At 45.2% G+C, this 21,768-nt stretch overlaps 1 protein-coding gene across 1 annotated transcript in view; it reads right to left on the bottom strand.

Moving 5' to 3' along the window:
* Positions 1-5,855: 5,855 nt before the first annotated feature.
* Hsd17b3 (hydroxysteroid 17-beta dehydrogenase 3) overlaps positions 5,856-21,768 on the bottom strand; it is a 53,030-nt gene continuing 37,117 nt past the window's right edge. Inside the window, exons 6-11 of the mRNA XM_008855119.1 lie at positions 17,986-18,021; positions 14,097-14,131; positions 12,849-12,930; positions 12,018-12,083; positions 10,450-10,599; positions 5,856-5,966 (exon numbers count right to left, since the gene is read on the bottom strand). Coding sequence (XP_008853341.1) covers positions 5,856-5,966; positions 10,450-10,599; positions 12,018-12,083; positions 12,849-12,930; positions 14,097-14,131; positions 17,986-18,021 — 480 coding nt within the window. The remainder of the gene's footprint in view (positions 5,967-10,449; positions 10,600-12,017; positions 12,084-12,848; positions 12,931-14,096; positions 14,132-17,985; positions 18,022-21,768) is intronic.

Here is a 21,768-nt window from a genome sequence, read left to right as displayed (position 1 = left end):
TATATAAAGAAATTAAACACATTTAACAGTTACTTTGTCCTGGGTGTGTGGCGAACAGGCATGGAATCAGGAGTGTCTGCTAATGAGTATGGTGTTCCAATGTGAGGTTATGAAAAATGTTCTAAAATTGGTTATGATGATGGTTACATAACTCTGAATATACAGCCAACACTGAATTATATACTTGATTGTGTGTCTGTGTTTGGGTGTGCATTCCCTCGTGTGTGTGCCTGTGGAGCCAAAGATCAACACCAGTGTCTTCCTCAATGGCTCTTATCTTATTTATTTACTTAATTTTCTAGAGATAGAGTCTCTCAATCCACCTGTCTCTAAGCCCTGTGCTGGGGTTGTAGACTCACATGCCCAGTTTTTCTCATGGGTTCTGGGGATTTGAACTCAGGTTTTCATGTTTGCTAAGTAAGTACTTTACCCACTGAGCCATCTCCTGAGCCGCTGAATTGGACATTTTAAATAGTTGAAAAGTGTAGCATGTGAGTTATATAAAGTTGGAATATCAACAACAAAGTGATATGCATACAAAGATGTTATGTTATCTATAAAATTTTAAAGATCAAAACCCACCTAAATGCAAAACAAAAGAATAAAGTATGTTCAATCCTATGAGCAAGGGTTACAGTCACTGAGAAACATCTTTGCTTAGCTGTTGGCAACTAAGAGTCTTGCATAGTGATCTCAAGGGAAAAGGCAAAATATAAAATGTGTGTTCCAACTCACTACACACACGTAAAGAAATTAGAAAGAGCAATCCATGGGCCAGAGAGATGGCTTAGCAGATAAAGGTGCTTCCTGCCAAGACTGACAACCTGAGCTCCATCTCTGGGATCTCCATGGTGGAAGGAGAGAACAGACTCCTAAAAGTAGTCTTCTGACTTCTACATGTGCACACACAATAAATAAATACATAAATAAATAAATAATGCAATAAAACCTACCTTCCTATCTTACCTACTTGTTTATAGTCAGGAAATTTAATTTTTAAAAAGTTTTTAAAAGTCTGTTTATTTTCTAAACCTATTTGAAATTTAATCCAACGTGTTGGATGGAAAAGGAAAGCTCACGAGGCCACCTTCCCCCTGACTGATGGGGTAAGCCCAGCCCAGAGACTGAGGCAAGTTGTCAGGTTCCTAGTGCCACCTGAACTGTCCTTTCCTCTTCTCACCTCCTGTTTCTTCTTTTAAGAAATACACACACACACACACACACAACTGCTCAAAAACTTGAATGAGAAATTGAAGGATATCTTTCGTCCCAAGTTGGTTTTGTGACTTTTCTACAGGATTAGGTAGCAACAACCCAACAGCTTCTCTTCAAGACTATTGGAGGGCAGTAGTGAGCAGGGGCCCAGAGAACTTGAAGCACAGAGGACTGCTGAGAACCGGCTTTGGCCTCAGAAGCAGTGCAACCTGATTGGATCCCGCTGGCCCCTGGATGGCCATCGGTCAGCTTTCTCAGGCCAGCACTGGCTTCGGACGTTTTAGAAATGGGCTGCTCTGCTTCCCAGACAGATGGATCCCACCCTCAGCCGCAGGCGTATGCATCCCAAGATAGCTATGGGATGGATGCGACTCAACACTTTTGCGGACCACAGCATCATATCACAATGTCACAGGTACCACAGACCTAGAAGAGGATGGTACCTGGGAGCTGCCGCATTGAGGGTTGCCAGCACCTTTCTGACCTGTGATCCAGAGTCCCCTGACTGTCCTGCTGCTGCTGCTGTCCAGGAAGACCCTGCAGCTGCGCACCCTGGGAGTCAACATAGGCAGAAGTTGGGAGGATGCAGCTTAAACCAGTTACTATAGTGGTAGCTCCTGGTGTTCTTCCCTGGGCAGAATAAGGTGCAAAACAAAGAACTAGTGCTCATCCATGGGAGGAAGAGGTCAGGGACATTGTCAGATATCAGCTGAGAATGATTCTGACACCACAGTAAAGGTGGGAGGTGAGGACGGCTCAGGCCAGACCTGTTAGGCTTGGCTGCAGAAGCCGGATCCCTTCCCTTGTCTCCACCACATGAAAATGAAAAGTGAAGGCCTGAGAGTTGTGCTAGCTCTGTCAGTGTGACAAAACATAACACCTGGCATAACCCGCCAAGGAGAGGCTTGTTTGGCTCACAGCTTTGGAGCTTCTGGTACATGATCAGTTGGCCCCATTGCTTTGGGCCTGTGGCCTGGCAGAACATCATGGCTGAGCCTGTGGTAAGAGGGAAGCTGCTCACTTAATGGGTAATGGGAAGCAAAGAGAGATTGGGAGAGAAAAGTGTCCCACAATCCCTTCAAGGGCCCACCCCAAGTGACTTAACTTCCTCCCGCTAAGCCCCACCTCTTAAAGGCCCTACTGCTTCCCAATAGCCCCATGGTATGTGGTATGAGATCCAAATCCCAGCACTACACCCCCTACACACACACACACACACACACACACACACACACACACACACACATAAAACTACACAGGTTACTCTCTTCTGTGCCTGAGTAAAATGAAGACAATGAAACAGTACCTAGCTCTTAAGCTGTAATGAAGTTTTGGATAGCCCCTGACTATGATTTTTATTTAACAAAAATGTTAGTATCATCTAGTACTAGAGCTGATGGGAGCAAAGCTTTTATAACGGGTGGGGTGGCTGTAATCCCAGCATTTGGGAGATGGAGACAGGCGAACGCAGAGTTCAAGGTCAAGCTAAGCTGCCAAACAAGAACCTCACTAAATAAATAAATAGATCTTTCAATACAATACTTTTCTACCTGTGTATCATAATCCACTCAAACAACTTAGGGACTTCACTCTGAAGAAATTCTTGGGGATGGAAAGGTGGCTCAGCAGTTAAGAGCATGTACTTCTCTTGCTGAAGAACCTGGTTTGGTTCCCAGCATCCATGCCCCGCAGCTCACAACTGCCTATAAATAACTCCTATGCTAGAGGATTCTACACTCTCTTCTGACCTCTGAAAGTATATTTCCCCACCACAACATATACACATAATTAAAAAATAAAATCTTTAAAGAAAATAATCTACAGCCTCTCAAGAAGCCTTTGAATAGTGTGAAAGCTGATTTTCATGACTGGATTTAGAGCCACCAGAGAGATGGAGAGACACTTCTCTAGGCATGTCTGTCATCTGAGTGTGTTGCTTCAGGGCATTTCTGGATTAGCAGAGGGGAAGGTCTACCCTGAATGTGTGCAGCCTCACAGAGGCTGGGAGTTCAGATGAATGAAAGAAGAAAAGGAAAGAACCAATGGAAGTCAGGCTTTCTGCTCTCTCTGCTTCCTATCTGCTGGGATGTGAACAGATGTGCCCCTCCCCCATCCTTTCACCATGATGTTCTGCTCAAATGCATGGGACAAGCCACCACAGACTAAACCCTCTGAAACAATGAGGCAAAATAAATCTTTTCTTCCATAAGTTGTTTCTGTCAGGTATTTTGGTCACAAAAGTTTAGCATTTCTAAAAATCATTAAGGAATATCACACTGGAAAAAACCCTAGGCTCAAAATGATCTCTAGAAAACTGTCCAGGCAATGCAAAATAAAATACATTATTTTATGTGTATGAGTGTTTTGTCTGCATCAATGTAAGTGTATCCATGTTTTGCGATGCCTGCAGAGTCCAGAAGAGGGCATTAGATCCCCTAGAACTGGAGTTACAGATGGTTATTAGCTGCCATGTGGGTGCTGGAAACCAAATCTGGATCTTCTGCAAGAGTATCCAGTGCCCTTATCTACTGAGACATCTCTCCAGTCCTTGAAACACATTCTTTTTCTCATGTACTCTACTAGGTGTAGAAGTTCTTCTTGAAGATAAATTTGGTATGAAGGTTTCCAGAAATCCAATTTCTACACTTTTATAAATTGCTCCATTATTTGATGAAAGGTCATATAATTCATCATAATTGATATATGCTACAACAAAAGTATAAGACTAATGTGACACACTGTATTTTTCCAAAGGTGGCCTAAGATAGTATCTCCTATTGCATTTTTTATTCCTCACATTGAGAAGTAGTGTGTTTGATTGATTGCTAAAGTGCTGAGGAGGGAATCCAGGACCTCACCCATGCCAGCCAAGTGCTCTACCCATGGCAACATTCCCAGGTGGAGAAAGAAGTGTGTTTTGTTTCTCCTCCTATAGGGTGTGGGAGGGCTTGGGCAAGGTGTGTTGTGACTTGCAGGACTAACTTATGCAAAACAGTAGAGCTCTTTGGGAATGTGTGTGCATGGAGCCCTCCACCATGCTGTGAGGGAGAGCAAGCAGCCACTCAGAAGCCACACACACTGCTCCAGCTAGTGGCTGGACATCCTAGCCAATAACCCTCAATCACAGGCTCTACCATTACATAATCCTTCAGATGATTCTACTCCAAGGACAAAACACAGCACCTGCCTACATCCCCAACACTCAAGAACTGAGAACCTGAAAGACATCATTTCTAGCATCATCAACTTCTACATTAAAAGAGTTCCTCTTGGTTTTCTAGTGGGTTGTGTTCTTTAAAAATACTTTATTTATACTATTTTTTATCTTATGTGTATGAGTGTATTGTCTGCACCTGTGTCGTGCAATGCTGTTGGAGGTCAGAAGACAGTGTTGGATCCCCTGGAACTGGAGTTAGAGACAGTTGTTAGCTGCAATGTAGGTGCTGAGAATGTGGGTGCTGGGAATTGAACCTGGGTCCACTTACCACTAAGCCATCTCTCCAGTCCCAGTTCTGTTCTTATTTGTTGTGTTATTTGTTTTTGAGACAAGGTATCACTACGTGTTCCTCAGTGATCTGAAACTTTCTATGTGGACCAGGATAGTCTCAGACTTGTGGCAATCCTCCTGCCTTTACCTCCTGAGTGCTAGGATGACAAGTAAGCACCACCATGCCCATGTGTTTGCTTATTTTAGAGAAATATTTTTTTGTTTTTCTAAGTGTATGCATGTGGCATGCATGTGTGTAAGCATGTTTGCATGTGTGTGTGCACGGTGCATATGCACATGCATACACCTGCACGTAGAGGACTGAAATTGATGCTGGGTATCTTCCTTGATCACCATCTGTTTTATGATGGAGGCGTGGTCTCTCACTGAACTTGGAGCTCACCAATTCTGCCTAGTCTAGCTGGCCAGCATGCCATGGGGATCCCTTGTCTCTACTTCCCAAGTATTGGGGTTCTAAGCAGCCACCTGGCCCGCTTAGGTTTTACATGGGCTCTGGGCATTCAAACCCTGGTCCTCATGCATGTGCAGCAAGTGCTTTATCCACTGAGCCTTCTCCCCAGCCTTAGAACACTCTTCTAAAACTGTTTAGTAGTGGATTTTTAAATGCTTTTATCTGTACTTACATAGAGCCCTAGTAAACATGAATAAAATAGATAAATCTGGCACTCAACTTTAGATGAAGGGGGTCCAGAGAAATGCACTGGCCTGAACCAGCTGTCATGCCCACACTTCACCCTATCCAGTTTCCGAGGTCTCTGAGGAAACAAGTTTGAGAAACTGTGCATACTTCAAGCTCACAGAGGTCTTGGTCAAGTTCAGCAGTCTCTGGTACTGTTCTGATTTTTGATTTCTACACACAGCTGTAAGAGTGATCCAGCACATTTATTTATGTGGATCCCTCCATTCTGCGGATCCCTCCAGTGTTACCCTTTGATGCCCCTCCCCTTGCACAGAAAACCTTAAACGACGCCTTGCACAATACGTTTTTATAGTCCAGCTTTTCCAGACTTGAGTTACTATGTACTGTAAGTCCTGTGTGAGTAGAACAGTGACCTCCCCAGCCCAACCCCCACCCCTGCTTCAGCAGGTAAAGGGTGGCAATCTCCTCTGGCCACCTTCACCAATGAACGAGCTATCTGATCTGGAAGTTGCGCTTCAGGTAATGTGTGTAGTGGGTCAGAAGGAACCTTTGGAAGGTGCTGCTGTAGAAAAGTCTGGATGGAATCAGGTCCAGAAAACTCGCCTGGAACAGAAATGTGAGTATATGAGAGAAAGAACTGGGCAAAGAAATTGCAGCTCAGACAGTCTAGAGTCAGATATTAAGGATTACTTTTTCTGACTACTAAAGTCAAGTCCCTAAATCTATTTAGTTCCAGTGGTTAAAGATCTTGTGATACTTTCTCAACAAGACACCTAAGTTGTCCCTTCAAACGTCCTTGGTCCATCTGGACAGGTTCATCCCTAAGGACATGTTAAATTAAGAGAACTTATTCATGCCCTCTCTGTCCTAATGAGCATTTGTTCTTTCTGGAGCCCCATTTCCCAGGTGCCTTTTGTGCTTTTTTCTACTGAGGTTCTATTGAAGAAAGAAAGAATCAGAAACTCCTCTCCTCACCTGGCACAACGCCTAAGGCACAGTGGGAGCTAAGCAACCATAGAAATGCCTGAATGAGGGAAAGTCATTCATGGAAAAGTATGAATTATCATCAGAGGGCATTCACTCTGTTTTTGTATTTTTATAGTTTTTCCTGAAAACAAACAAACAAACCCTATTTATTAAAATTTCTTTAATGATGTTTGTTCCTTGTATGTGGTGCCCAGTTTCATAGAAGGCGCTTACTCTTCGAAGGTGGAAGCCTAATGAAGATATAAGGCCTGGTTGAATACATTCCAGGCTTCAGGCTCTGGCCTTGGAAGACTTCCCACCTCGAATCCTATCGGGGAGGTCCAGGACCCCACACATCACCACATTGCACACAACACGCATGTTACTCCAACACTCCTCCCTCCATCCACTCCCTTCAGAAGGAAGCTCAACCAGGACCTGGAGCTTCAGGGAAAGTGGTTCCTGTTTCTACGGCAGCCCAAACTCTCGGACTTTAGGCTTTTCTGAAATGTTTCAAGGCAAGAAATGTAAGGTAACTTTCATGAACCAAAACCAAACTCTTCTTCCACTGGCCAAGCCACTGAATCAACACTTCTTCCTCTAGAATTTTCTCCCCATCCTAATGTTTGACCTCACATCAAAAATTAAATGCTGCCATTAGCTTTGTTTTGAAGTAAATGTTTTGATTGCAGAGCTCACCCGTAAGAATAAGTTAAAATTCCAGTACCCCTAAAAATGCTCTAAAAGGTTCCTCTTTCGTCTCTCAGTCTAGAACTTCCTGAGCTGAGAGGACCATGGGGAGGAACCAAGGATGGCTGGAGAATGCAACAGGAGTGGACCTACGTCCAGTTTCATTACACCTGGGTAGCCTTGGCCAGCTGGCTCAGCTCTGAGCTTCAGTTTAAAACTCAACCTCATCAGATTATCAGGTAATGTATATGAAGCCTCCACACATGGCATGGATGCTCTCTGTAGCCTTCCTCAGTCCCCAGACCTCCATGTAGATAGAACACACTCTGTCTCTACCTTATCTCTTTGTCAAGGAAGGTGCATTGTTAACTGGTTGATCCCATGGGCTGCCCATCTCCTTAGACCCAGTGTCTTTCTAAATTCTGGCAAATTCCATAGTGGTTTTCATGATTTGTATTTTCATTACTCTCCTACTTCACCAGACTCAAAAAGCACTTAGCCTGTTCTTGGCATCTACTTGCCTAAAAAGAGAATTCATTATTAAGAAATCAAGAGAGAAAAGTCAAGATGTTCAACTTTGGAAATATAGAACTGGATCATGCAGGAAGTTATGTCACAAAAACCTTCCAGAGGAGACAGATTCTGGTCAAGACATCATTGCCCTGGAGGACTAAGATCTCAGAGTTGTACAAAGGTGAGGGGTCTCATACCCACTGGACATGGCAGGCTCTGGACACAGACAGGCTGTGATGTCTAGAATATGTACCTGGAGTCTGTATCTTTTTCTGCCTGGGGTGTGGAAGGAAGGAAGTGTATGGTCCTTGAGTTGGTCCTGGGCTCCAGGGCACTGAATTATTCTAGGGGCCAAATCACTGAATTAACACTTCTTCCTCTAGAATTTTCTTCCCTATCAGAACATTTTGTCGCACAGCAAAAATCAAATTTTCATTAGCTTTGTCTTGAATTGAATGTTTTGACTTGCAGAGCTCACCCATAAGGAGAACGAGTGAATTGAGGTGGCCTCCAAAGTAAGGTGAAAGAGAGGTTACCCCCTACCAGCACACACAAGGATCCTAGCATGGTGAACAAGGTGCTGAGATTTATCCCCCAGCCTCCTTTGGGCCACATTGGTGCTAACCTGATAAAATGAGAGTTGTGGGTCTCCATGGGTCAGAGTTACACAGACAGCTTGTGGCTGGATGGGGTGTGGTGGGAGTTCCAGGGGGTCTGCAGCCCTGCTGGTGAGGCAGTCCATTGACAAATCAAAGGATTCGAGGATACATCCTGCTCTACTGGGGCACACAAGGCACAGCAAAGTGAGCACTGCCCAGGCATAAGGTGGAGGATGCCAGCCAAAACACCCTGATTGGCACTCTCCCCCAGTGTTAGTTTAGTGAGAGAGGCAGGAGTGTGAGAGATCCCCAGAGATAGAGACATGTGTCTCTACATGACAGACTGGGGGAACATTTTTCAAATGGCCAGTTTTAATTATCCAATTCAAATTAAGTTAAAACTCAGAGGGCTGGTGAGATAGCTCAGCAGATAAAGGCAACCTGCCACCAAGCCGGACAAACTGAGTTCCATCCCCCGGACCACATGGTGGAAGGAGAGAAAAGACACCCACAAGTTGTCCTCTTACCTCCACATCGTGTATGTGTCCACACACATACACACATGCACACAAAATGAATGAATAAAAATGTAATAATTTTTAAAAGAAAAAGTATTATGTATAAACTCTCATTGGCCATTCGATCCATTTTCTAAGGAAATGATGATCTAGAGGAAGATCAAATCAACAGTAGGAAAAACAGAGATCTTTGATTCCTCTGAGCCCACCTTCAGCAGGAGTTAAGCTGGTAATTCCATACCTTACTGAGGAGCCACAGTAAAAATGGCAAATAGTCATACTAAGAAAGTTCAGTATCTCTTGCCAAAGTCTTTGTAAGTTGCATGAGGTAAATGAATGCTTTGGGAGAACTCAGTGCTTCAAATCGTAAATACTTTCATGTCTATGAAAGAAAGAGATGAAGGGAGAGAAGGAAAGAGATAAAGGAGAGAGAGAAAAGGGGGGGAGACAGAAGGGGAGGAGGAGGGAGGGCAGTGAGGAGAAAGGGGGAAGAAGGGGAGAGAAATGGAGTCCCACGATAGGAAGCCTATGTGACAGAGATGGCAATTTGCAAAGAAGACTCATGGTGGGGCTGGAAATAAAGATCCAGAGTGCCTGGCATTTCAGTGCTACTGTGCAATGGTCCATTTCTCCCTTTGTTCGATCTTGTTTTTCAAAGCAGAACGTCTTATGCCATACACCTTTGAACCTTATTTCCATATCTGATGGAAGTCAGGGCGCTCCAGACCTGACAGTGCCTGCTTACAACAGCTGATCACGTGATCACCTTCTCACTTCATGTGCGGTGACATAGTCTCTTGGTAGCTTAGTAGCCACCATGGCAGGAGTATTTGCACCCAGAAAATCAGCAAATGCTACAAATCAAACCGGTCCTTCTTTTTATTCCTTCCTGTTCTGGTTCAGATATGAAATGCCCCCCCCCCCAAAAAAAACATAGAGGCGTGAAAGGTTCAGTTCCCAGCTGGCAGCACTGAGAGAAAGGCTGAATCTGGAAAATGCTGTCCTCACCAATCCATTGAATGAGTTCACATGGCACAGACTATTAGGAGGCCCTGCTTGGGGGTCTGAAGAGTATGTCTTGCCCAGACCCCTCTTTTTCTCCAGCCTGGCTGAGGGGGTGGGGAAGCTTTGTTCCACCCAGTGAGATACTCTAATCCACCTTGAGCCCAAAAGCAAAGGAGGAAGCCAACCATGGGCTAAAACCTGAGTTTTTCTTCCCTGTTTAACTGGAGCTAGAGAGATGGCTCAGCGGTTAAGAGCACTGGCTGCTCTTGCAGAGGACCCTGGTTCAATTCCCAGCACCCACGCGGTGGCTAGCAACTGTCTGTAATTCCAGTTCTGAGGGATCCAGTGCCCTCTTCTAACCTCCAAGGGCATTGTATGACAAGGGTGCATTTACATATTTCAGGCAATATACTCATACACATTAAAAAATAAATAACTAAAATAGTAAAAAAGAAAGGCAAAACTGATTCACACCCCCTAGAGGTCTGATTTACAGAAACACAGAGCCAAAGAAGTAGGTGCCCCAACTGAAGCTCCAAGTATTTGAGTTATTTATGGGTTGAGCACCCAGGCCTCCAGCCCTCCCCTCCTCCTCCCCTCTTTCCCTCCTCCCCTCTCTCCTACCCTCCTCCCCTCTTCACCTGGCTGTACTACAGCTGCACAGCATGCTGGCCCTGTGAGCTTGCCCTGAGAGAAAATGACCCAGTGTCCCACTAGCAAGGAAGAGCGAGCCCTGCCCTGCTGGGATTGTCTGAACAGCCTTCCACCCTCGCTTCACAAGAAGTCACCAATTACCAAGATTTCATGGGCAAGGCAGCCACAGGTTTCATCCCCAATTGTGACATAGTTCAACGACTCTTTAACAAATTCATCGGCAGTCTTGGTTACCATGTTGGTATTTAGGTAGTTTGTCATCGGGGTCGAAATAGCATACGGGGTCAGCACCTACGACATAAAGTAAAGAGTTTGACCCCGAAGCAGTCACCCCAGAGAAGACTGAGGCATCAACACCCATTTCACCATCCATTTCCCAACTCCTTTCCCTCTGTGAAACATTCTGAGCTAACAGATGACAAGACAGAGCTGGCACAAAGCTGGAGAGATGAGACCTTAACCACACATCATGTGATTCAGATGCCCTCCCAGGAGACAGGGCGACTGAGAGACCTGGTATAAAGGTGCAGAACAGCAGTTATAGCTGAACTTCGGGCTTGGGGGTTTAGCTCCGTGGCAGAATGGCCATATGGCATGCCCGAGGGCCAGAGCACATCCCCAGCACACCCAGATGAAGAGAACCCAACCTTGAAGTTCAAACAAAGCTCCCTCAGCATAATTAGATCTTGAGTACTACATGGAATGGATTTCTGCTAGAAAAATCCTTCAGCCAGGCATGTGGTACAGACCTGTAATCCTAGCATTTAGGAGACTGGGGCATGAGGATGGAGAGTTTGAGGCCAGCTGGGCTGCACAGTGGAACTCTGCCTCAACAAAGAAACAAACATACAAAGCTGGCCACATTACTTTGAAAATCAAATTTAATTGCTCGCCCTGTATTAGGTCTGGCAGCGTTAGGGGAATGAGGATGTGTGTGCTTGTTCCAAACACGCATAGCCTAGCTGGAAGCACCCAAGGCCCTCTGGACTCCCGCTCTCACCCTCAAGCTACATGCACACACATAATCTTTCCTGGCGTAAGAAGATAAACCACCTCATAGATGGCACTCTAGGATCCAGCACTGTGCTTCCACCTGTTTCTAAACACACTATGCCTAGTAAGGGATTATAAATGGGTCTCCTGACTTTACTCAACAGATGCAGATACCTTTGCATCTTTAGAAAATAAAAAAACAAAACTGGGAAGATGGCTTATCACCGGTAGGTGCTTGCCACCAAGCGTGATGACCTGAGTTCATTCCCTGACACCCACTTGATAGAAGGAGAAAATTGACTCCTCTGACCTCCACACATGCACCTTGGCACTTGCAGGTTCATACACACACACACACACACACACACACACACATACATATATGCATATACACACAAACATACATATATACACATACACCACACACCATACATACATATATACACTACACACATATACACAACCATACATACACACCACACAAACACACACATAAACACACAAACACAGACACACACACACACACACCATAGCAGCAGAAGGAACCATGGTGACAGCCAGCCTGGTCCTGGTCATGGTCATGGGGAACCCACATCGATTCACCCACGCCATCTCCCAGCAGGCTGCACATGCACATCCTATCCTGCAGGGGGCAATAGCCTACAACCCATACTTCGAGACTGTCTGCTTGGGGAACTCACAACCATCCACCTCACCTGGATAATGATTCCTTTTGCTCTGTATTCCTCCTGCAGGGCCTTGGAAAACGTGCACACAAATGCCTGGAGTGAAAGAAAACACCTTAGCTCCCAGAGTCTGCTCCCCATGCCCCACCTCACTCCTCACCCCCCCACCCTTACAGCCAACTGCAGGGGCACCACAGATGCTTCCTGATTAGAAGAGGGTCAAGGAGTACAGTTTCAGTTAGAGGGGAATAAAAATGTCCTGGCCCTCTACATTACAGCATGGCGACTGCAGTTAATGGCAGTGTATGGTGTACTTGAAAGTTGTCGTGACAGTAGATCTTAAATACACACACACACACACACACACACACACACACACATACACACACACACAGGGATAGGAGAGCTACTTGATCATTTGAAAATGTGTGTGTATATGAGAAGATATCATGCTGTACTAAGTTATATCTCTTCATAAAGCTGGAAGAGGAGAAGAGAAAGCAGTTTGTCTTGAGGAGAAGGCCCGCTTCATTCTTGGCCCTGGGAATAGTGCCCTCACTTAGCCAGGATATACATTTTGGGATGAACACATCCCAAGGACCAGTGCATCCCACTTACTGGAGCGGTGCTCCTTTTAAACAGCATTTTTTCTTGGGCTGCTGCTGTGAAGAAACATGGCAACACCTGGGCCCCCAGGCTGTGGGGCCCAGAGGGTTAGAATCCAGACAGGGCAGCTCCACCCTATCCATACCGATGTCTACCTCCAGGCAACCCTTTCCATCAACTAGCCAGGTGATCCTAAGGTGAAAGGCCAGGAAAACAAGAGGAAGGAGGAAGAGACGGGATGACTGTCTCACTCACCTTGGAAGCTGAGTATAGGGAATACAGAGGCCAGGGACAGAGGGCTACCCCAGAAGAAATGTTCAAGATGAGTCCTTTCCGCCTGAAGGCAAAGAAGCAAAGCCGGTGTTGTGCTGCTGCTCTATCCCACTGGAGCAAAGAGGACAGAGGTCACTGCTCTCAGAACCCACCCCCATGTTTCCATGGCTGCTAAGGGGCTCATTTTACAAGGGCTGGGAGGGAAACTTCCCCCTCACTACACAGTGATGTCACGCCACAGTAATGTGACATTAAGAGCTCATTACAGGAAAGAGGGGCTAGGACAATTGTCTCCCTGCCAAACTACAAAAAGCCAAATTGACTCAGACAAGGAGAAAAAGGGACTCTCCGGTCTCAATGGGACCACATGAGCCCCAGGTGCCTTTGGACAGTGTCATGTGGTGAGATCCGTGCTGGGTGGGTACACTCTCTCTGGCACCACTACTCTCTCCAGGGTTTTAGTTGCTGGTTTTGAAAGTCAGTGGATTTGTTTGTTTGTTTGTTTGTTTGTTTGTTGTTTTATTTGTTTTCATTTTCTGAAATATAGCTATGTTGCCCAGGCTAGCCTCAAACTTACTATGTAACCCAGGCTGGCCTTGAACTCATGGTGATCCTTCCACCTCAGTCTCCTGATTACTGGGAGAAATTCAATTATCTTTCATCCTTCTCAGTTAGATGCCTGGAGTGGGTGGCAAGAGGCTGCAAATTAGAATACAAAGCCACGCCTCCTCTTACTCCAGGGAAATAAAACTATCAACCATTTACTGTTAATGAATGATATGAGAAAAATCATCTGCTAATGAGTGTTCTAATAGAGTGACCCAAACATGAAATTTTGGAGATACTGAGAGGGACAGTGTTCCCAGGGAAACAGAGTATTCCTTCTGACAGAGGATGAAATTCATAACAAGAAGGATATGATCTTGGTCTCAGGCCCACCTGCTTCTTTAATGTTCAACATGAGTTCATTTTCTTTTAAATCCAATGTGTGCTCAACTGGCTGTTCACTTCCTCCCTCTAATACATGTTATCAAATATTCGTGAGCTGGCTAGCCCAGAAATTTCTGTTTCCCCCATAATCTCCATATTCTGCCTTCATAGTTTTAGTCATTGACCAAAACAGCACCTGGGTGAAGCCTAACTCCCCCCACCCCATTGAGTGCCCAAGCAAGGTGGCTGCCAGGGCAGGAAGGCTACAGGGCTCCATGCTGCTTCGATGAAAGGCCTTACCTCAATTCCATGCTTTTGAGAACAAGCTGTGTCATCTATAAGAGAAGTCCAGCATTAACCTTGGCAAAGGAACTCAGTAGCAATGAACAGGGACCTTGGAGGAAGCTGAAGTTTTATCTTCCCAGATGACCTTGAAAATTGCTGGCATGCTCTAGTAATCATTTTGGCAACCTGAGAGTCTGGCTAGAACCCATAGGAAGCAGCCTAGAGAAATGGCAAACTGCCCAGAAGCCTCTGTTGTCTCCCCCATGAAGTCTTCCTGGTCTCTGAGGACACTGGAACAATGTGAGGATTGGCTTACTGAAGTGGGATCTGTACCCGAGTTCTCAAGGTCCTCCCTATTCCAGTGACCAAGGAAAAGCAAGCTGGCCATCACACACCTCAGCCATGAGCTGGAATTGGGAACTAGCAGAAGACCTAACAAGAATCTAGCATCTCTATGTGACTCATATACATCGCTTCAACTAAACCTACACAGTGCAGGTCTGCAAAAGAGGGCAAGAGAGCAAGGACAGCAGTGGTCACAGATGCAATGTGCCCATCAGCCTTTTGCCTAGGGGCTCTGCAGCAGTCCAGGTAGACTCTTGCCACTGCACCCATCCCATAAGCCAGGCCGCTGTGTCAGTCCCAGAGAGCCTCTAGATGATCTTCCTACTGCTGAGAAGAAGGGGGAAGGGGACTATGGGGCAGTCTACCCTTTCTTTCTTTTCTAGAAAGAAATTGCCTCTGAGGGAAGTGAGAGAATGAAGAACTTAGATTGAGCGCTCTCTCTCTCTCTCTCTCTCTCTCTCTCTCTCTCTCTCTCTCTCACACACACACACACACACACACTCCTGCCAGGGGCACCATCTACATCCTCTGGACACACTGGAGCATCCTCAGAGTCTCCCATGTAAGTTCACTAACCCTGAGGGGTTAACGATCCCAATTACACAGACAGTACTGAACATGGTCAGTCTCTGTCCCAAAGTTTCCAATGTCTAGTCTGTGATGGTACATCTTTGCTTTCAGTTTGATAGAATCTGAAATCAATTAGAAGACACATCTATGGGTGTGTCTATGAGAGTGCTTCCAGAAAGGTCTAATTGAGGAGAGAAGACCCACCCTAAATGAGGGTGGCACCATCCATGGGTTGGGGTCCTGGACTGAATAAAAAGGAGAAAGTGAGCTGAGCTCCAGTATTCATTTATCTCTGCTTCCTGAGTGCGGACTCCATGTGACCAGACACCATGCTCCCTCAACCATGCCTTCTTGCAATGATGGACTGTACCCTGTGTCCCAACCATAATGGACTGTTCCCTCAAACCGTGAGCAAACTAATCCCTTCTCTCAAGTTACTTCTACTGGGTTGTGTGTGTGTGTGTGTGTGTGTGTGTGTGTGTGCGTGCATGTGTGTACATGCACACAGAGGCCAGAGGAGGACATCAGGTGTGTTCCTCTATCCCTCTCTACCTTATTCCCTCAAGACAGAGTCGCTCACTGAACTGGAGATTTCTGTCTTTCTGGCTAGGCCAGCAGCTAGCAGGCCCCAGCAGTCCTCCTATCTCTGCTCCCCAGCACAGAGGTTATAGGCATGTGTAACTACACTGGGCTTTTTTATGTGGGTGCTGGGGATCCAAACTTGGATCTCCACGCTTAAGAAGCAAGCACTCTTACCTGCTGAGCCACCTCCCTGTCCCTTTTGTCAGATACTTTGCACAACAGTAAGAGAAGTAACTAATGTAGTCTCCTAGTCTACCTTCCAGCTGCCATCAAACTCTCCCATCTCTGCCCATGACAAGCAAGACTGCCCTATTCCCAGATGGCATCTTTGAAGCCATTAAGAATCGCTAGCCCTGCTTACAGCCAGCCCTGCTGATGAGGGCATGGTAAGTTCAGAAGCTAACCTTTCATTATTTTCTTTGTTACTTAGGGAATTTAGTGTCTATCAATAAATAAAACTTAAAAAAACAAATCAAAGCATTTCTTTGTTAAAGGAATCAAAGGGTTGTCAAATCCATCAGGGGAAACCCAGATGATCAAACAGCCCAAGTTTGAAAGATCAATGTGTAAAATAATGTAAAAAGATTTTAGTGGTAAGGCTGCAGACAACAGTTGGATACATAAAATTTAAAACCACATCAGCTGGGAGCTTTAAAAAGCCACTGATTGCTTAGCATAAAAAGCCTCTTAGTGCTCAGTAATAACCAGGCAGGAAGCAATAACATGCCAGCCTGCTAACAGAAAACAAACGATGGCAAAGTAATTATTTACAGCCCTGCTTAGCCACCTGAAAATGACTGTGTGTTGAGAGGGGATGGATCAGCATCCATCTCGCCTACTGTCCTCCACTGCCATTTCATGTTTCAGACACTGAAACTAAACCCCCACACACACATACACACACTCCCCCCAACAACTTGAAACCAGAATTCCCACCTTACTTCTCTCTGGGGTTCCACTGTTGTTCCAGAGTGATCATCAGGACTGCTATGTACAGTTGTGAACTTTGTGTACTAGGCAAGGGACCCAGCTGTGAGGTGAGTCCAGGCTGAAAGCTCAACACTCAGTAGGTATGTACTGTGGTAGAGGTAAAGAGGCGCTCTCCATTCAGAAGAAAGGTTTTGTTCACTCTAAAGCATCAACTACTTACCACATCACATGATAGCTGGCTGTGTCCATTCCAAAGCAGTGCCTGTTTCTAGACTGTGTCTGGAGGGGATGCCCCTTTCTTCTTCAAGCAAAGGTATAGATGGGCTAGCTTTGAGGGATTGATAGCATAAAGGATTCTGCAGCTGGCCCAAAGCAAAGGACCGGACAGCTCAATGTACAAACAACACTCTTGATGTATGTGTCTGTGTAAGTGTGTCTCTCTCGTGGAGGGGGGGTTGGTATGCGGTTATGCATGTGGACATCAGAGGCCAACCTGAGGCATGAGTCCTCAGGCACCATCTACCTTTTGTTTGAGACAAGATCACTCATTAGCCTGGAACTTTACAGTGTAGGCCAGGCTAGCTGGTTCACAAGCCTCCAGGGATCTGCCTGTCTCCATACCTTGCCTGGCTTTTTTGTGTTCTGTGGAGATCTGATTGGAGGGCCTCATGCATGCAAGGCAAGCATTTTAACTAACTGATCCATCTCTCCAGCCATAGAACACTTTCAGTAACACGTGCAGAACTAGAAGTTCTAGGGGGTTAGGTAACTTTCCTGTGCTATCCAACTAATTTTAAGCTACTGAGCTGGACTGAGAACACAGCCATCCCCACAGGTCCACAGGAGGTGCACTCTAAGTTCCTAGGTAGATATGAAGCCCTACGTCAACATAACCAATGGTAAAGTTTAACTTACAAATTAGACATAAAAAGAGATTAACAACTAATAATAAAATATAACAATTATAATGTACTATAATAAAAGTTATGTGAATATGGTCCCTAGTTTCTCTCAAAATAGAAAATGTTCCAGTTAATTTTCTGGGACCATGGCTGACCACAGGCAATTAAATTAAATGACAGGCAAGGAGAGAGTGCTGTACAGATGAGCTCAAATCAATTCAGCAAATACTGACTATAAAAGCCTAGAAAATCCACTCGATGACAAGAAAGTCATCTTCTCCCACAGAGTGAACTTTCCTTTGTTTGCAAAGACAACATTTTAAGTATATTAATTTTTAAAGGAACGGATTTGAAATCCTAAGGAAGTTTTGGTATCATCAGGCCTGACATGTTCTAAGTATAGATATAGGATTCAGATACTAGAAAGAATAAACCCATCTCCATGTTTCCCTGATGAGAAATGAGTAAGACAGGGAAAAGACCAGACCTAACCTTTGGGTCAAGAGTGGTTTAATTGCCAGGGATGCTCCAGCTACTGTATTTTAATGCATTTAGATCACACGCTCACCACTTACCTTGACTACGGAGGTCATGTTGCAGTGGATGACGCTCTGTAAAAAATAACCACAATCACAAGTCAGTCCAGCCATCAAAGAATTATCTTGGGAAGAAATCAGTGCCAAAGAAGCATGAAGCAGGTAAAAGCCTGTGTCCCCGTGGCTCTGTCCCAGGATCGGCCTGCAATTTGGCTCCTAGCTGAGGCTCAACAAGCATCCACTGGAACTGCAAAGCAGCTGACATCTATTCTATGGTCCTATCCATACATGAGGCTGAACAGAAGTCAAGGAGAGATGCCTTGAAAATGTGGGGAGGAATAGAGTCATAGGGTTTCAAAGGAAGAGACAGATGGCTCCCTATTTCTGATGGAGCAGAAGCAGTGCGTATGTAATAGAAACCATACTTTGGATTTCAAATTTGGAGCTTTTCCAGGACTAGTGGCATGCAGTGTGATTCTCTTCTGCAATGCTGGACCTCAAGGGCATCCCAGTCATCCCCCTGACCCTGATAGTCACATCCATCCTTCTACAGTGTACTATGTACAGAGTTAGGTTGGTCAGGTTTGAGGTATCAAGCACATTTTTTGACTTAGGATATTTTCAACAGAAGATGGGCTTGTAAGGAGGAACTCCATCATTGCAGAGGGGTATCTGTGTTGAATTTTCAGCTGAAGGAAGAAGGGTTAGCACAAGGGGTCTTGGAGAGAGCAGCATGGAGAATAGAAAGGAGATGGAGATCCTGGGCTAGAAGACAGGTAAAGAAGATACAGGTGAGGCAGGCAAGCTGAGGGATAGCATAGAAACAGGATTCTGTTTGGTTTGGGTTATACACCCAGCCTCTCCTAGCAATGACTTTAGCAGCCCGGGACTCCCACCTGAATCAAGCTGCAAGCACACCCTGCTCCAAATAATGAGGTAAATTACTCCTCCGTCATGATTCTTTGGTAACTCAGTTTCCATTCAAGTATGTTCTGAGATATATCTGGAATTGAAAGGTGGAGTGCCAATCTGGCCTAAAGTGGTTAAGGGTGCATCCACAGTAGGGCATGTTCTCTGAGAAAACTTTCAGGGGGAAAAAATCCATTTGCCATCTTATATCTACGCATGATTGGGCATGCATCTAATTAAAATCAGCTACCTCGTGAGAAAACGCATGTGTAGGGAGCAAAGGCTTACATAATCTAAGTTTGTCAATCAAAACAGAGAACTGCCCACACTAGTCCCCTAAGCAACCACTTCCTCATCTTCCTGACCCCATAAAGGAAGTCCCCAAAAGATAACCAACCTCAAGTACTCTAACTCAAGGAGCTGGCTGCTCTCTAGCCAAGTACCTGATCTGTTCTAGCAATTTGCTTCTGATAAAGTTCTTGCCACATTGCAATCTGCGTGTACTTCTTCAGTTCTTTGAACAAGACACCAAGAACCTGGAAACATCTGGTCCAGACAGTGATCTTTTCAGGAACACTAGAATCACCTCACCCAAAGTAAAGAGAGAAGAATAGAGGGAGGCACTTGACACAAGCACACAGAGACATAAACACAGAGAGAGGCATGATAATGGAACTTGCTGAAGGGAGAAGCACAGACTTGAGACGGGGTGTGGGAGACGGAGAACAGCATAAGAGGAGTTGTGGTGGAGCTGAGCAGCAATGTCTCTGTTAGGATTCGGATCTGCAGCAGCCCCCTCCCCAACAGGGCCTCACGGTTTTGCAAGCCCCTGAAAATACAGGAACAGAGTTAATGAGCACCCTAGTCTTTGAAGACAAGATAAGCAGATTCTCTGCACCTTTTGGTCAAAGACATCCTACTTCCCCTTTGATGATCTTGGAAGCAGAACAGGCTCCTGCATTCCAGATCCATTAATGTAGTAACTGTCTTGATACAAGCTATTTCCCCCTGATAAGTTTTGCAATGTATAGACTCCTTACCCCATAACCCAGAGCCTGGCTGATGGAAGGGGGCGGTTTTAACAGAAGCTGTTCTGATAAGCCCTGGACTCCCTCTCTTCGGCCTAACTTTAAAAAAATATATATATATGTTCCTTCCTTCTGCATTCCCTGAAGCCCCCCTGTAGAGACCAACAGCCCACAACCTGTAGATTGACAACTTCCCTAGCCTGAAGGGAATTGTCCCATGTGCTTTTCCTCTGCTAATAAACTCTTTCCTGCCGGAGTTTTATCTGTGTCCTGGTGCTTTCTCCCAATTGACCCAATTCATTTATCAGTCCCAGTGACCTGGTATCCTAGTTATCATTAACCATCAACTTGACACAGCCTAGACTCATCTGAGAAAGGAGTCTCAGTTGAAGGATTTTCCAGGTCAGATTGTCTTGTGAACATGTCTGTGGTGGATTGTCTTGATTGCTCATTGATGCAGGAAGGCCCAGCCCACTGTGGGCAGCACCACCCCTAGGCAGGTAGTCCTGGGCTTTGTAAGAAAACTAGCTGCATGAGTCTGTGAGCAAGCCAGCAAGCAGCATTCCTCCATGGTTTCTGCTTCAAATTCCTGCTTGAGTTCCTGCTCTGACTTTCCTCAGTGGTAGACTGTGACCTGGAAGCATAAACCAAATAAATCCTTTCTTGTAAGTTGCTATGGTTGGTGTTTTATCTCAACAACAGGATGAAATGAGAACACCTGACATCAAAGGCTAAACAGCAGACACAGGACTTAAACTACCACAGGGACACGCGCAGAACTGAGGAGTGGAAGCATAACAGCCTGTCCAGACTAGGGTGACCACAAAACCTCAAAGGTCAGGGTTGTGGGAAAGGTCATTAAACAATGCCATCAAGGACTGCTCAATACATTAAAAAAAAAATCTTCCCCTGCTCAACAATGGCAGCCATGGGTCTGAACTTGCTGAACATCTAGAACCTTCAACCACAGTCTGGGCCATGTGCAGTGAGCCCCGGGTGTTCACAGGTTCCATAGCCTTAGATTCAACTGACCATGGATCAAAAGTCTTCAAAACCACACTTCCCTGAAGAGTTATTGGCAGCTACTAACTGCTGTGGGAGAGGAAGTCATTTTTCTCTAGTGGCATGGCCACTGCTAAATTGCCCTCAATCGCCTACTAATTAACAACTCTGATTAAACTCAGTGGGTCATAAAAAAGGACATGACAGTGTCTTCCAGACATGACAGGACTGCTACACTCATGAACCCATAGCAGCTGTGGTTGCCTGTAGGAGACCTGCCTAAGATCACAGTCAACATTCCAGCATGGAGAGGGAGGGGCTCATGAGTGCCTAGCCTAGGCTGAGAAGCTGTGAGCAGCTGACGGCTTCTGGGGGAAGAAGAGTCTGTTTTCTTAATTCAACATGCTTTTATGTTTAAAGTTCTAGAGAGAATTGGACTGGAGGGAACATACCTCAACATAATTAAAGCCATATATAACAAACCCACAGCCAACATCATTCTAAATGGAAAAAAACTGGAAGCATTCCCATTGAAATCAGGAACCAGACAAGGCTGCCCACTATCACCACTTCTCTTTAACATAGTACTTGAAACTCTTGAAAGAGCAATAAGACAAGAGAAGGAAATTAAAAGAGTAATAATTGGAAAAGAAGAGCTCAAATTATCCCTTTTTGCAGATGATATGATAATATATCTAAGGGACGCCAAAAATTCATAAGAGCACACATATATATATATAACTAAAAGTTACTTGACAAACAGCAAAGCCAGACAGGTGATACCTTCAGTCGAGTTCTTGGCCAAGATGGATAAAGGCTCTTCCAGACAGTAACCCAACATACTACTGGAAACATTAACAGCAGACCCCAATTCTATCCAAAG

Source organism: Nannospalax galili, unplaced genomic scaffold (assembly GCF_000622305.1).
Source record: "Nannospalax galili isolate Female #2095 unplaced genomic scaffold, S.galili_v1.0 scaffold467, whole genome shotgun sequence".
Classification (NCBI taxonomy): Eukaryota; Metazoa; Chordata; class Mammalia; order Rodentia; family Spalacidae; genus Nannospalax; species Nannospalax galili.
This window is presented reverse-complemented; position numbering and strand designations above follow the sequence as displayed.